Below are 16,454 nucleotides of genomic sequence, written 5' to 3'. Positions count from 1 at the left end.
GGCTGGAGTGAGAGGAGGTGTTCAACAAAAAATTCTTGAAGTTAACCCAAAAGCTGTGTTTGTGAACTGCGAGAACCACAGCCTCAATTTGTCCTGTGTCCATGCAAGTGAGGTGCAACCTGTTGTTACATTTTTTGGCATTCTAGAAAAACTCTACTTTTTTTTCTTCATCTACTTCTCGTTGGGAAGTGTTAAAATCATTTGTCACTCGGACTGTGAAAAGACAGTGTGACACAAGATGGAGTTCCAGCCATGATGCTATGCAAGTAATCCACGAAGAGTGTGACAACGTTATTGCAAGCCTTCAACACCTGCTGGAAGGAGAATTTTCAAGGGGAACTAAATCTGATGCAGGATCGCTACTGAACTCTATTCAACAGTTCCCGTTTATAGCTTTATTAAATTTTTGGTACTCAGTTTTATCATCAGTGGATAAAGTCTCAAAACGTTTGCAGGATCCGAAAATGGGGTTCCATGAAGCTTCTTGTGATCTGAGCGGACTTATTCATATCTTGAATTTGAAGAATGACGAAATTATCCACAATGCAATAGATTTAGCCAATGAATATTGTGAAAATTGGGGAATACCAATTGCACGAACAAGGAGAAGAAGAAGAATGCCTGGAGAGTCAGCAAGAGATAGTGGACTGATGGCACAAGAAGAAATGAATAGAGTAATGGTAGAGATTGTGAACAGATTAAAAACTGAAATTGAAGACCGCAGTGTCCGTCTTCAAAGACTCAGTGACCGATTTTCTTTTCTTCTGAACTTGAATTCAGGAGTGATTGAAGATGAACAAGAAAGAGAGAAATTAAAAAAGGAATGTTCAGACTTTGCAAATTATTATGACAATGATGTGGTTGCAATTCAGTTATATGACAAAATTATTGATTTTGTGATGCTCCTTTGAGCTGGAGGGAATAGAGTTCCCCCTGATCCTAAAGATGCTCTGGAGTCTTTACTGCAGTATGGGAGGGATGTCTTTCCGACGCTGTGTGTTTCATACAGATTACTGCTTACAATCGCATTTTCAGTCGCAAGCTGTGAAAGGTCATTTTCAAAACTGAAATTAATAAAAACATATCTCAGGTCTTCTATGTCACAGGAGCGACTGACCAACCTGGCTTTAATATGCATTGAAAAAGAATTTCTCACAGCTGATGTAAAAGTGAAGTAGTTCAGGTATTTTGTGACAGGAGGTATCATTTGGGGAAAAGAACTTAATAAATTTGATTGATTTATATTAAAATCGAATAAAGTGTTTATTTCATGTTTCATCTGTGTTTATATCTTCAAAATGTTTTCCTTTCTCATAATATTTCTCATTAGGCCTTATACTTAAGTCTTTGGGGCATACAATCAAGATTTGCCCCGGGCATCACCAGACCTCTGCACGCCACTGAGCTGACCCAAGCAGTGGCATCGACCTGGCAGAATGGGAAAGGGTGGGGAAAACGGTGCTTCACGTTTCATGGGGTCACTGTGTGTTCAGCCCCAACCCCCACATGCGTTGTCATGGAAACGGCTAAAAACAAAGATGTCCTGTTTTTAGCGCGGCTGAAAGAAATCCTCAAATAACTGTAAAGCCCTGAGTAGCGTTGGAAATGGGGTGATGTCACAAAGCGTTGTGTAAAAACAGGCCGACAGCAAAGACGTGTTTTGGGAAAGAAACCCTCAGCGTAAGCCTCAGGTCATCCGAGCTGAACACTCACCTCACAACCCGGGGTGGCCAACCCTCCAGAAGTGCCCTGGAACACTCCGAAATTGAAGATTCATCTCCCCAAACACGGAATCATACAAAACCCAGGGAGAAAAATTAATGAGGATATAAAATAATTCATTTGCCTTGTTAGAAACACTTGTTCATTCATTATAATAATATAGAAGGAAGTTTGACCAACAGTGAAGAATCGTCCAATGGGGGAGGATGACAAAGAGTTCAGCTGCCTCCTGATTGGTGGTGGCTATGACAGATACATTGGGTGACCAATGGCAGAAGCTGGAGGTGATAGGATCAGGCTCCAGGAATCCGTCCAGTGAGTTGGGAATCCCCGTTCGCGGCTTATAACAAGGAAAAGCAGAATTTTTACGTTGAAACGGAAACACATACAGTAAACATTTAAAGATAAATGGTCTCGGTTTGGATGTTCTTGCTCAGGCGGAGTTCTCCCAGGAGTTTCCAGCCCCGTCATTTCCCGGGCGCCTCTTCGTGGCGGGCGGTCGAGTGAAAAGTGTTTGAAGAGCGAGTGAGTCGGAGGGAGGACGAGGGGAGGGTTGGCGTTCCGTGCCCGTGGAGACGGTGTCGAGGGCGCCGGTGTTCCTTTGGCCTCTGGGATCCCTCCCCGGTGGTCCGTGGACCCACTCTGTGAAGGGGCGCTCTGCTGGTGGCGATCGGTGGGAGCGAGATGGTGGGCGAACCAGTGCTGCGCGCAACCGCTTTTGACACCAAGTGGAAGTCAACCTGCGGAGAGATCAGATTTTTGTTTACACGTCGAGGAGAAAGTCAGGCGCGCACTGAAGAAGCAGAGTTAGATTCTTGCATCAGAAGACCAGAAAAGAACAGCTTTTAGTTACATGGCGCCTTCAAAGTCGCAACGCATCCTAATATGGTTCACGGGAGCACTCGAGTAAAAAAACATGACAGTCGTAAAAGGAAATACCAAGACGTAACCAATAGCCCGTGTCTTTAAGGAGGAGAGTGGAACAGAGAGTTGGGGAGGTCTGGCGATGGAGGAGTGCGGGGTCTCAGAAATGAAGTCACGTCCAACGGTGGGGCAATTTAAAGTCAGGAATGCTGAACGAGTCCAGATTTGGAGAGGCACAGAGATCCCAAAGGTTGGAGGAGGTCACAGAGACAGGGAAGGAGCGGGGTCATGGAGGGGTTTGAAAAGAAGGGTGAGCATTTCAAAACATGCACTGCCAGAACAGAAGATGATGTGGAGATGCCGGCGTTGGACTGGGGTGAGCACAGTAAGAAGTCTCCAGGTCTCCGGGTAAGCGTTCTCCAAGGCGGTCTTCAGGACACGTGACAACGCAGAATTGCCGAGCAAAAACTTATAGCTAAGTTCCGCACGCATGAGTGCGGCCTCAACCGGGATCTTGGATTCATGTCGCATTACATTCACCCCCCACCATCTGGCCTGGACTTGCAAAATCCCACTAACTGTTCTGGCTTGAGACAATTCACACCTCTTTAACCTGGGATCACCCCCTATCTCTGGATCTGTAATGATTTGATTACCTGCAAATGCTCGCATTCCAAGCATTGTCGGATATCTCTGACTTTGTCTATATAAATGTTTCTGGAACCTACCTCTCCATTCACCTGAGGAAGGAGCAGTGCTCCGAAAGCTCGTGTTTGAAACAAACCTGTTGGACTTTAACCTGGTGTTGTAAGACTTCTTACAGAACAGAAGACAGCATGGGTCATCGAGCATGAGGGTGAAGGGGACTTGCCGCGACTCAGGACAGGGGGCAGCCAGGATTTGGATGAGGTGACGTTTACAGGAAGTAGAATGTGGGAGTGCAGCTGTTACGTGTGTTGGAATTAGTGGCGGCTCGGTGTCGAACCTTGGCTGCAAAGTGCCTCAGGACAGCATCCTGCGTTAAAGGTGCTATAGAAATGAACATTGTTGCTGTGGGAATCAATGAATAAATATCGGGAAGAAAGACGTACCAGCGTTGCTCCATTGGCGCCAACATCAACCAGAATGGCTTGTCCCTGATAACCTGGGGCTGACACGGAGACCGCATATTCGCCCGGCAACAACAGACGGAAGTAGTCCCCACCGATACCTCAAAACAAAACAAAGCTACCTTTAACCAAATGTATCCGAGAGTGGAGGCTCACTGCATTATACAAACCCGTGGGGAAAGTGGAATAATTCCCAACTCTCCAAGCTGCAAGATTAATTATGAACATGTATACAAACAAATTAATTGGGAGGAGTAGGCCATTCAGCCCCTCGAGCCTGCTCTGCTGTTCAATAAGATCGTGGCTGATGCGATTGTGGTCTCACCTCACATTCCTACCACCCCCAAGATCCTTTTGAGTCCTTCGTCGGTCAAGAATCTATCTAAATCAGCCTTTAAAATATTCAACAAAGCAGGCTCCAAATTTCTCTGGGGAAGAAAGTTCCTTTGCCTAACACCCTTCAGAGAAAAGTTTCTGTCAGCTCCGTCTAAACTAGGAAACTATGGTCCCCTATTTCTACACTCTCCCTCAAGATGGCACAGTGGTTAGCACTGCTGCCTCAGAGCTCCAGGGTCCCAGGTTCGATTCCCGGATTGGGTCACTGTCTGTGCGGAGTCTGCACGTTCTCCCCGTCTCTGCGTGGGGTTTCTCCGGGTGCTCCGGTTTCCTCCCACAGTCCAAAGATGTGCAGGCTAGGTGGATTGGCCATGATAAATTGTTCTTTAGTGTCCAAAAGGTTAGGTGGGGTTAGGGGGATGAGGCAGGGTTGTGGGCCTAGGTTGGATATTCTTTCAAAAGGGCTCCTGCACTGCAGCGATTGTATGATTCTATCCACACTGTCATCTCCCCTCAGGATCGTGTATGTTTCAATAAGATGACCTCTCAATTTTCTGAACTCCAATGGAGACAGGACAAGCCGATGCAACCTTTCCTCAGAATAACTGTATCTCCTGCCCGATGGAAGAAGTTGGAAGAGTGAGTAAGCCGGGTGGGAGGGATCCTTGATTATGCTGCCCGCTTTCCCCAGGCAGCGGGAGGTGTAGATGGGAGTTAATGGATGGGAGGCAGGTTCGTGTGATGGACTGGGCGGTGTTCACGACTCTCTGAAGTTTCTTGCGGTCCTGGGCCGAGCAGTTGCCATACCAGGCTGTGATGCAGCCCGATAGGATGCTTTCTATGGTGCACCTGTAAAAGTTGGTAAGGGTTAATGTGGACTTGCCGATGAAGGCCTGGCCAGAATCCTCCCAGATTCAGTGCCATCGAGGAAGTCCATTGTTCAGCCTGAGTGTTCCTGGGCCATCTTCTTCTTTCGGTGTGAGTCAGGGATGTGGGATGCCTTTTCACTTACGGCACTCAGATATGACGCCGAGAGAAAAGCCATCAAGCCCATCCCATCACGGGATGAGGCGCAAAATCTCCGAGTGCAAACTTAATTAAGTCGGGGCTGGAAGACTTGGGATGCAATTCAACCAAAAATGTTGAGGTGTCTTCTTGGGCGAGTTTGGCTGCTTGTTTCTCTGTTTTTTTGGGTGAGATCCACACCGATATTCAAAACAAGTTTAATAATTTTTTGGGTGTCGGACATTTTTTCCTCAGTCAAGCCCACATCTGGGGCGCAATATATCCCCGAGCGAGCGTGTTTAGCCGCGTGTTTTCAGCACCCACAGTACCAGAAACACATGGCTGTTCCCCGCGACTCGTGTTGAATAAGGGGCCTGAATGGGGAATAGGCCGTCATTGCTGAACACATCCCTGTTTCCTTTTACAATGGGAATCTCAGCTCACCGGGACTGCCCATTGTAGCGAGAGGTCGGGACGCCATTTATAAATGCTGTCCCAATCTCCGAGGCCCCCAAAATGATCCACCGCCTCCCCTCCAGCCCAGACACAACATGGGAGGGTCCCCCACACCCTCCCTGCACCACCCCCCTCCCCCCCAACCGCAACACCCACGCCAGCCAACCCCGGCCCAATTGCACGCCCAGAAGAATTGCCAGCTTGGCACCATGGCAGTGCCAGGCTGGCACCCAGCTGGCATTGCCAGGGGTTCCCAGGTGACTCCAGCAGTGCCAGGGCACCACTCTGCCCAAAGGGCACGCAGCTGGAGCCCTGCGATCCCTTTGGAGACCCTAAAGTGCCATTCCATCTGGTCGCCAGTACCAAACAGCGCTTGCCTGAGGCCCCCCAAGCGAAGGGATTGAATCCCGAAGCCTGATGGAGCTCGGGAATCTGCACGTTAGTGTCAGGCTTATTGCCCCGCTCTCATTGCAGATTTGCCAAAAGGCGATTCCCATTGTGGGTGGGGATCATCTCGCAACGTCTCGCGAGATTACATTGAACCAGCTTGTGAGAACGATTGGACCAAGGTCTGATGGGAGGTTACATCTCCTGTTCCACCTCAGCTGCCCCAGACGGTTATGGCCTTTGCCTGGGATTCTCTCACTTGGAAGATCTTTCTTTGCTTTCAGAGGATGTGGGCGTCGCTGGCGAGGGCAGCATTTATTGCCCATCCCTAATTGCCCTTGAGAAGGTGGTGGTGAGCCGCCTTCTTGAATCGCTGCAGTCCTTGTGGTGTAGGTACACCCCTTGTGCTGTTAGGGAGGGAGTTCCAGGATTTTGCCCCAGCGACAGTGAAGGAACGGCCGATATATTTCCCAGTCAGGGCGATGAGTGACTGGGAGGGGAACCTCCAGGTGGTGGGGTTCCCAGGTATCTGCTGCTCTTGTCCTTCTAGATGGTAGTGGGCGTGGGTTTGGAAGGTGCTGCCTCAGGAGCCTTGGTGAGTTGCTGCGGGGCATCTTGTAGATGGTACACACGGCTGCCACTGTGTGTGGGTGGGGGAGGGTTTGTCGATCCAATCGGCTGCTTTGCCTGGATGGTGTCAGTCTTTAATCAAATGTTAACAACGCAAGCCAGTGATCAAGTCATTAATGATGCATCGAGAAGGTGAAGAGGAGGCAAGGGAAGTAATTCCACAGAACAATTACGTTTTGAAGCAGACAGCATGAGCCTGTCACCCACCTGAGGTAACATCGTGATTGATACCATCAACTGAAATAACAGCCTTGTGAATTCCATTGTTATTTTCATCCAGGACCATCCCTTTAATCCCCTTGTGAACCTGAAACAAATACAAAACGTACAGGCGGTAATCGTTTATCATCTCCAATTGACAAATTCACACAGAACATCAGAGAAAAGCTCCCTCTACACTGTCCCCATCAAACACTCCCAGGACAGGTACAGCACGGGGTTAGATACAGAGTAAAGCTCCCTCTACACTGTCCCCATCAAACACTCCCAGGACAGGTACAGCACGGGGTTAGATACAGAGTAAAGCTCCCTCTACACTGTCCCCATCAAACATTCCCAGGACAGGTACAGCACGGGGTTAGATACAGAGTAAAGCTCCCTCTACACTGTCCCTATCAAACACTCCCAGGACAGGTACAGCACGGGGTTAGAGACAGAGTAAAGCTCCCTCCACACTGTCCCCATCAAACACTCCCAGGACAGGTACAGCATGGGGTTAGATACAGAGTAAAGCTCCCTCTACACTGTCCCCATCAAACACTCCCAGGACAGGTACAGCACGGGGTTAGATACAGAGTAAAGCTCCCTCTACACTGTCCCCATCAAACACTCCCAGGACAGGTACAGCACGGGGTTAGATACAGAGTAAAGCTCCCTCTACACTGTCCCCATCAAACACTCCCAGGGCAGGTACAGCACGGGGCTAGATACAGAGTAAAGCTCCCTCTACACTGTCCCCATCAAACACTCCCAGGACCGGTACAGCACGGGGTTAGATACAGAGTAAAGCTCCCTCTACACTGTCACCATCAAACACTCCCAGGACAGGTACAGCACGGGGTTAGATACAGAGTAAAGCTCCCTCTACACTGTCCCCATCAAACACTCCCAGGACAGGTACAGCACGGGGTTAGATACAGAGTAAAGCTCCCTCTACACTGTCCCCATCAAACACTCCCAGGACAGGTACAACACGGGGTTAGATACAGAGTAAAGCTCCCTCCACACTGTCCCCATCAAACACTTCCAGGACAGGTGCAGCACGGGGTTAGATACAGAGTAAAGGTCCCTCTACACTGTCCCCATCAAACACCCCCAGGACAGGTACAGAACGGGGTTAGATACAGAGTAAAGCTCCCTCTACACTGTCCCCATCAAACACTCACAGGACAGGTACAGTAATGGGACAGATAAAGAGAAAAGCTCCCTCTACACTGTCCCCATCAAACACTCCCAGGACAGGTACAGCACGGGGTTAGATACAGAGTAAAGCTCCCTCTACACTGTCCCCATCAAACACTCCCAGGGCAGATACAGCACGTGGCTAGATACAGAGTAAAGCTCCCTCTACACTGTCCCCATCAAACACTCCCAGGACAGGTACAGCACGGGGTTAGATACAGAGTAAAGCTCCCTCTACACTGTCCCCATCAAACACTCCCAGGACAGGTACAACACGGGTTAGATACAGAGTAAAGCTCCCTCCACACTGTCCCCAACAAACACCCCCAGGACAGGTACAGAACGGGGTTAGATACAGAGTAAAGCTCCCTCTACACTGTCCCCATCAAACACTCACAGGACAGGTACAGTAATGGGAAAGATACAGAGTAAAGCTCCCTCTACACTGTCCCCATCAAACACTCCCAGGACAGGTACAGCACGGGGTTAGATACAGAGTAAAGCTCCCTCTACACTGTCCCCATCAAACACTCCCAGGGCAGGTACAGCACGTGGCTAGATACAGAGTAAAGCTCCCTCTACACTGTCCCCATCAAACACTCCCAGGACAGGTACAACACGGGGTTAGATACAGAGTAAAGCTCCCTCCACACTGTCCCCATCAAACACTTCCAGGACAGGTGCAGCACGGGGTTAGATACAGAGTAAAGCTCCCTCTACACTGTCCCCATCAAACACCCCCAGGACAGGTACAGCACGGGGTTAGATACAGAGTAAAGCTCCCTCTACACTGTCCCCATCAAACACTCACAGGACAGGTACAGTAATGGGTTAGATACAGAGTAAAGCTCCCTCTACACTGTCCCCATCAAACACCCCCAGGACAGGTACAGCACGGGGTTAGATACAGAGTAAAGCTCCCTCTACACTGTCCCCATCAAACACTCCCAGGACAGGTACAACACGGGGTTAGATACAGAGTAAAGCTCCCTCTACACTGTCCCCATCAAACACTCCCAGGGCAGGTACAGCACGTGGCTAGATACAGAGTAAAGCTCCCTCTACACTGTCCCCATCAAACACTCCCAGGACAGGTACAACACGGGGTTAGATACAGAGTAAAGCTCCCTCCACACTGTCCCCATCAAACACTCCCAGGACAGGTACAGCACGGGGTTAGATACAGAGTAAAGCTCCCTCTACACTGCCCCCATCAAACACTCCCAGGACAGGTACAGCACGGGGTTAGATACAGAGTACAGCTCCCTCTACACTGTCCCCATCAAACACTCCCAGGGCAGGTACAACACGGGGTTAGATACAGAGTAAAGCTCCCTCCACACTGTCCCCATCAAACACTTCCAGGACAGGTGCAGCACGGGGTTAGATACAGAGTAAAGCTCCCTCTACACTGTCCCCATCAAACACCCCCAGGACAGGTACAGCACGGGGTTAGATACAGAGTAAAGCTCCCTCTACACTGTCCCCATCAAACACTCACAGGACAGGTACAGTAATGGGATAGATACAGAGTAAAGCTCCCTCGACACTGTCCCATCAAACAGTGATATATTACACACAGATAGTGCATTACACACAGATAGTGTATTACACACAGAGAGTGCATTACACACAGATATTATATTACACACAGGTAGTGCATTACACACAGATATTATATTACATACGGACAGTGTATTACACACAGACAGTGTATTACACACAGATAGTGCGTTACACACATATAGTGTATTACACACAGATAGTGTATTACACACAGGTAGTGCATTACACACAGATATTATATTACACACAGATAGTGCATTACACACAGATAGTGTATTACACACAGGTAGTGCATTACACACAGATAGTGTATTACACACAGATAGTGTATTACACACAGGTAGTGTATTACACACAGATAGTGTATTACACACAGGTAGTGCATTACACACAGATAGTGTATTACACACATATTATATTACACACAGATAGTGTATTACACACAGGTAGTGCATTACACAGAGATATTATATTACACACAGATAGTGTATTACACACAGATAGTGTATTACACACAGATATTACATTACACACAGACAGTGTATTATACACAGACAGTGTATTACACACAGTTAGTGTATTACACAGAGATATTATATTACACACAGATAGTGTATTACACACAGATAGTGTATTACTCACAGATAGTGTATTACACACATATTATATTACACACAGATAGTGTATTACACACAGATATTGTATTACACACAGATAGTGTATTACACACAGGTAATGCATTACACACAGATAGGGTATTACACACATATTATATTACACACACATATTGTATTACACACAGATAGTGTATTACACACAGTTAGTGTATTACACACAGATATTATATTACACACAGATATTATATTACACACAGGTAGTGCATTACACACAGATAGTGTATTACACACAGATATTACATTACACACAGACAGTGTATTATACACAGACAGTGTATTACACACAGTTAGTGTATTACACAGAGATATTATATTACACACAGATAGTGTATTACACACAGATAGTGTATTACACACAGATAGTGTATTACGCACAGATAGTGTATTACACACAGATATTATATTACACACAGTTACTGTATTACACACATATATTGTATTACACACAGATATTATATTACACACAGATAGTGTATTACACACAGTTACTGTATTACACACATATATTGTATTACACACAGATATTATATTACACACAGATAGTGTATTACACACAGTTACTGTATTACACACAGTTACTGTATTACACACAGATAGTGTATTACACACAGATATTGTATCACACACAGTTAGTGTATTACACACAGATATTATTTTACACACAGATAGTGTATTACACACAGATATTATGTTACACATAGATAGTGTATTACACACAGATTTTATATTACACACATATAGTGTATTACACACAGATATTATATTACACACAGATAATGTATTACACACAGATATTATATTACACACAGATAGTGTATTACACATAGATAGTGTATTACACACAGTAAGTGTATTTACACACAGATATTATATTACAGATAGTGTATTACACACAGTTAGTGTATTACACATAGATATTATATTACACACAGTTAGTGTATTACACACAGATATTATATTACACACAGATATTATATTACACACATATAGTGTATTACACGCAGATATTATATTACACACAGATATTATATTACACACAGTTAGTGTATTACACACAGATAGTGTATTACACACAGATATTATATTACACACAGATAGTGTATTACACACAGATAGTGTATTACACACATATTATATTACACACAGATAGTGTATTACACACAGATATTGTATTACACACAGATAGTGTATTACACACAGGTAATGCATTACACACAGATAGGGTATTACACACATATTATATTACACACACATATTGTATTACACACAGATAGTGTATTACACACAGTTAGTGTATTACACACAGATATTATATTACACACAGATATTATATTACACACAGGTAGTGCATTACACACAGATAGTGTATTACACACAGATATTACATTACACACAGACAGTGTATTATACACAGACAGTGTATTACACACAGTTAGTGTATTACACAGAGATATTATATTACACACAGATAGTGTATTACACACAGATAGTGTATTACACACAGATAGTGTATTACGCACAGATAGTGTATTACACACAGATATTATATTACACACAGTTACTGTATTACACACATATATTGTATTACACACAGATATTATATTACACACAGATAGTGTATTACACACAGTTACTGTATTACACACAGTTACTGTATTACACACAGATAGTGTATTACACACAGATATTGTATCACACACAGTTAGTGTATTACACACAGATATTATTTTACACACAGATAGTGTATTACACACAGATATTATGTTACACATAGATAGTGTATTACACACAGATATTATATTACACACATATAGTGTATTACACACAGATATTATATTACACACAGATAATGTATTACACACAGATATTATATTACACACAGATAGTGTATTACACATAGATAGTGTATTACACACAGTAAGTGTATTACACACAGATATTATATTACAGATAGTGTATTACACACAGTTAGTGTATTACACACAGATATTATATTACACACAGTTAGTGTATTACACACAGATATTATATTACACACAGATATTATATTACACACATATAGTGTATTACATGCAGATATTATATTACACACAGATATTATATTACACACAGTTAGTGTATTACACACAGATAGTGTATTACACACAGATATTATATTACACACAGATAGTGTATTACACACAGATAGTGTATTACACACACATACAGTGTGTTACACACAGATATTATATTACACAGATATTATATTACACACAGTTAGTGTATTACACACAGATAGTGTATTACACACAGATAGTGTATTACACACAGATATTAGATTACGCACAGATAGTGTATTACACACAGATAGTGTATTACACACAGACAGTGTATTACACAGATATTATATTACACACAGATAGTGTATTGCACACAGATATTATATTACACACAGATAGTGTATTACACACAGATAGTGTATTACACGCAGTGTATTACACACAGATATTATATTACACACAGATAGTGTATTACACACAGATATTATATTACACACAGATAGTGTATTACACACAGATAGTGTATTACATACAGATAGTGTATTACACTCATGTATTATATTACACACAGATAGTGTATTACACACAGATAGTGTATTACACACAGATATTATATTACACACAGATAGTGTATTACACACAGATATTATATTACACACAGTTAGTGTATTACACACAGATAGTGTATTACACACAGATATTATATTACACACAGATATTATATTACAAACAGATAGTGTATTACACAGATAGTGTATTACACACAGATATTATATTACACATAGATAGTGTATTACACACAGATATTATATTACACACAGTTATTATATTACACAGATAGTGTATTACACACAGATAGTGTATTACACATAGTTATTATATTACACACAGTTAGTGTATTACACACAGATAGTGTATTACACACAGATAGTGTATTACACAGAGATATTATATTACACACAGATAGTGTATTACACACAGATATTATATTACACAGAGATATTATATTACACACAGTTATTATATTACACACAGATAGTGTATTACACACAGATATTATATTACACAGAGATATTATATTACACACAGTTATTATATTACACACAGATAGTGTATTACACACAGATATTATATTACACACAGTTAGTGTATTACACACAGATAGTGTATTACACACATAGTGTATTCCACACAGATAGTGTATTACACACAATTAGTGTATTACACACAGTTAGTGTATTACACACAGATAGTGTATTACACACAGATAGTGTATTACGCACAGATAGTGTATTACACACAGATAGTGTATTACACACAGATAGTGTATCACACAGATAGTGTATTACACACAGATAGTGTATTACACACAGTTAGTGTATTACACACAGATAGTGTATTACGCACAGATAGTGTATTACACACAGATAGTGTATCACACAGATAGTGTATTACACACAGATAGTGTATTACACACAGTTAGTGTATTACACACAGATAGTGTATTACGCACAGATAGTGTATTACACACAGATAGTGTATCACACAGATAGTGTATTACACACAGATAGTGTATCACGCACAGATATTATATTACACACAGAGATAGTGTATTACACAGAGATTACAGGACAACATTCTCAATCGAATAGAGCAAAGCCTGTGACATGGTCCAATCAGGTTGATAAATAGGATTACATTGGTCTTTGAAATTCTGGCTGAGAGTTTGCCTGGATTTGTTTTAAGTCAAAGAGCCTGATAGATATCCTGCAGGTGAGCATATTGATCTCGAACCTGCCAACACCTTTGTGTCAATAATCAAAGCGATGAGTTGGATTATCTCTGATTTGAATTCATCAAGTTAATCGATGGAGAAACCCGGAGCCATCTAAACTTCTCACCTCCTCAATGAAGGCCAGTAGCGCCTCTCGATTTCCGTACCACTCTCTCTGTAGCTCACTCTTTGGTGGGAACTTCTTGCAGCTTAGCTCCAATGTGATTTCAAAGCAGTTGGTGTGTAGATAATTGAAGTCCTGCATTCCTGCACCAACAGGGCCCAAGGGGGAGAAGAGCTTGATAACCGAGGTGAAGTTGAAATGTGAAGATTTAAGATACAAAATCACAAGTTAATGCATGCAGGTCCCCCAAAGCCCCGCCCCACACACGGCGTGGTTTTGAGCTGATGTGACGGGGGCCAGGGTGTGGTTGATGGCGTGGTGTAAGATCACGCTGGCCTGATCTCACGCTGCTGTCAGCTGGTACAGCGAGAGTGAGATCCCTGAACTTGGAGGGATTACAAGACTGTTGGATGAATTGTCGGACGAGGAGTTGGGGGGGGGGGGGGGGGGGGGGGGGGGGGGGGGGGCGGGAGGAGGGGGGGTGGTGGTTGGAGATGATGAGAGTGGAGATATCAGCCTTAAAATTGGATCATTCCAATGGCATCAATGATAATAATAATCTTTATTATTGTCACAAGCAGGCTGACATTAACACTGCAATGAAGTGAAAAGCCCCTAGTCGCCACATTCCGGCACCTGTTCGGGTGCACAGATGGAGAATTCAGAATGTCCAAATTACCTAACAGCACGTCTCTTGGGATTTGTGGGAGGAATCCGGAGCACCCGGAGGAAACCCACGCAGACACGGGGAGAACGTGCAGACTCTGCACAGACAGTGGCCCAAGCCGGGAACCGCACCTGGGACCCTGGCACTGTGAAGCAACAGTGCTAACCACTGTGACACGTGTCGAGGGAACAGAGCAGCTCATTGAACCGGAGGGCACATTGATTTTGGGAGCGGGAGGTTGGTGGGATTTTCCTTGCCCATGTCTGCATACCCCAGGGGCTGCTTGGGGGTGGCCCCACCCCTCCCCCCGGCCATTGTTCAAAGACTCTGCCTCCCAAAGGGCTGAGTGAAAGAGAGTTTTGCCTTGGCAAATGCCCAGAAGGAACCGTATCTGGGCTGGCACGGCGCACGATGGGCTAAATGGCCTCATTCTCTGCAGCAAAGATTGGAAGATGCTCGAAGCAGAGGGAGGGGGCGACGCCTCACCTCTCGAAAGCGAATACCAACTGGCACCATTTGTGATCCCTTCAGGGAAGTAGTCTCCGCAATTGGTTCCGCTGTGCATCCAGCCATGGGAGTAGGAATAGACCTTAGCAAGCTGAAACGAGAGAGACATTTATCGGGGACAGAAAGAAGCAAAGTCTGGTTCGTGCAGCAGAATTGAGATTTCCACACAAAATAACCCCTCAATTATTCAAAGTTGAAACTCCTTTCGTCGTATGTTGTTGCTTCGCTGAAACCCGGGATGATGGTCACAAACTGCTCTGGGATAATAATTCTCAAACTGCATTACAGCTGCTCCCTCTGGTGGACAATAGAAATACAGCAGGCGCGGGGTTTGCACGTCTGTCAAATATTTGACTCAAGAATTCCAGCAAAACACATGGTTAACATCCATCTTTATGGAAAAGGATCTGTTATTCAATGTAGAAAACACCGTTGGATTAGATTCAATCCCGGATATCTGGTATTCTGTATATAAACCATCCAAACCCCTCGATTAGATTCCAGTCTGTAACTCACTCCCGGGTATCTGTTATTCTATATAGAAACCACCCTGAACCCCTCGATTAGATTCCAGTCTGTAACTCACTCCCGGGTATCTGTTATTCTATATATAAACCATCCAAACCCCTCGATTAGATTCCAGTCTGTAACTCACTCCCTGGGTATCTGTTATTCTATATATAAACCACCCCAAACCCCTCGATTAGATTCCAGTCTGTAACTCACTCCCGGGTATCTGTTATTCTATATAAACCACCCAAACCCCTTGATTAGATTCCAGTCTGTAACTCACTCCCGGGTATCTGTTATTCTATATATAAACCATCCCGAACCCCTCGATTAGATTCCAGTCTGTAACTCACTCCCGGGTGTCTGTTATTCTATATATAAACCACCCTGAACCCCTCGATTAGATTCCAGTCTGTAACTCACTCCCGGGTATCTGTTATTCTATATATAAACCACCCTGAACCCCTCGATTAGATTCCAGTCTGTAACTCACTCCCGGGTATCTGTTATTCTATATATAAACCACCCCGAACCCCTCGATTAGATTCCAGTCTGTAACTCACTCCCGGGTATCTGTTATTCTATATATAAACCACCCTGAACCCCTCGATTAGATTCCAGTCTGTAACTCACTACTGGGTAACTGTTATTCTATATATAAACCACGTGGAACCCCTCGA

The 16,454-nt window shown here is 44.1% G+C and overlaps 1 protein-coding gene across 1 annotated transcript in view; it reads right to left on the bottom strand.

Annotated features, from left to right (window-relative positions):
* Positions 1-1,821: 1,821 nt before the first annotated feature.
* The window catches only part of LOC119979675 (carboxypeptidase N catalytic chain-like), a 38,877-nt gene continuing 24,244 nt past the window's right edge, over positions 1,822-16,454 (bottom strand). The window contains exons 5-9 of the mRNA XM_038822214.1: positions 15,244-15,355; positions 14,094-14,233; positions 6,717-6,816; positions 3,678-3,796; positions 1,822-2,462 (exon numbers count right to left, since the gene is read on the bottom strand). Of these exons, the coding sequence (XP_038678142.1) occupies positions 2,190-2,462; positions 3,678-3,796; positions 6,717-6,816; positions 14,094-14,233; positions 15,244-15,355 (744 nt within the window). The 3' untranslated portion in view covers positions 1,822-2,189. The remainder of the gene's footprint in view (positions 2,463-3,677; positions 3,797-6,716; positions 6,817-14,093; positions 14,234-15,243; positions 15,356-16,454) is intronic.

Source organism: Scyliorhinus canicula, chromosome 16, assembly GCF_902713615.1.
Source record: "Scyliorhinus canicula chromosome 16, sScyCan1.1, whole genome shotgun sequence".
In the NCBI taxonomy this organism is placed as follows: domain Eukaryota; kingdom Metazoa; phylum Chordata; class Chondrichthyes; order Carcharhiniformes; family Scyliorhinidae; genus Scyliorhinus; species Scyliorhinus canicula.
This window is presented reverse-complemented; position numbering and strand designations above follow the sequence as displayed.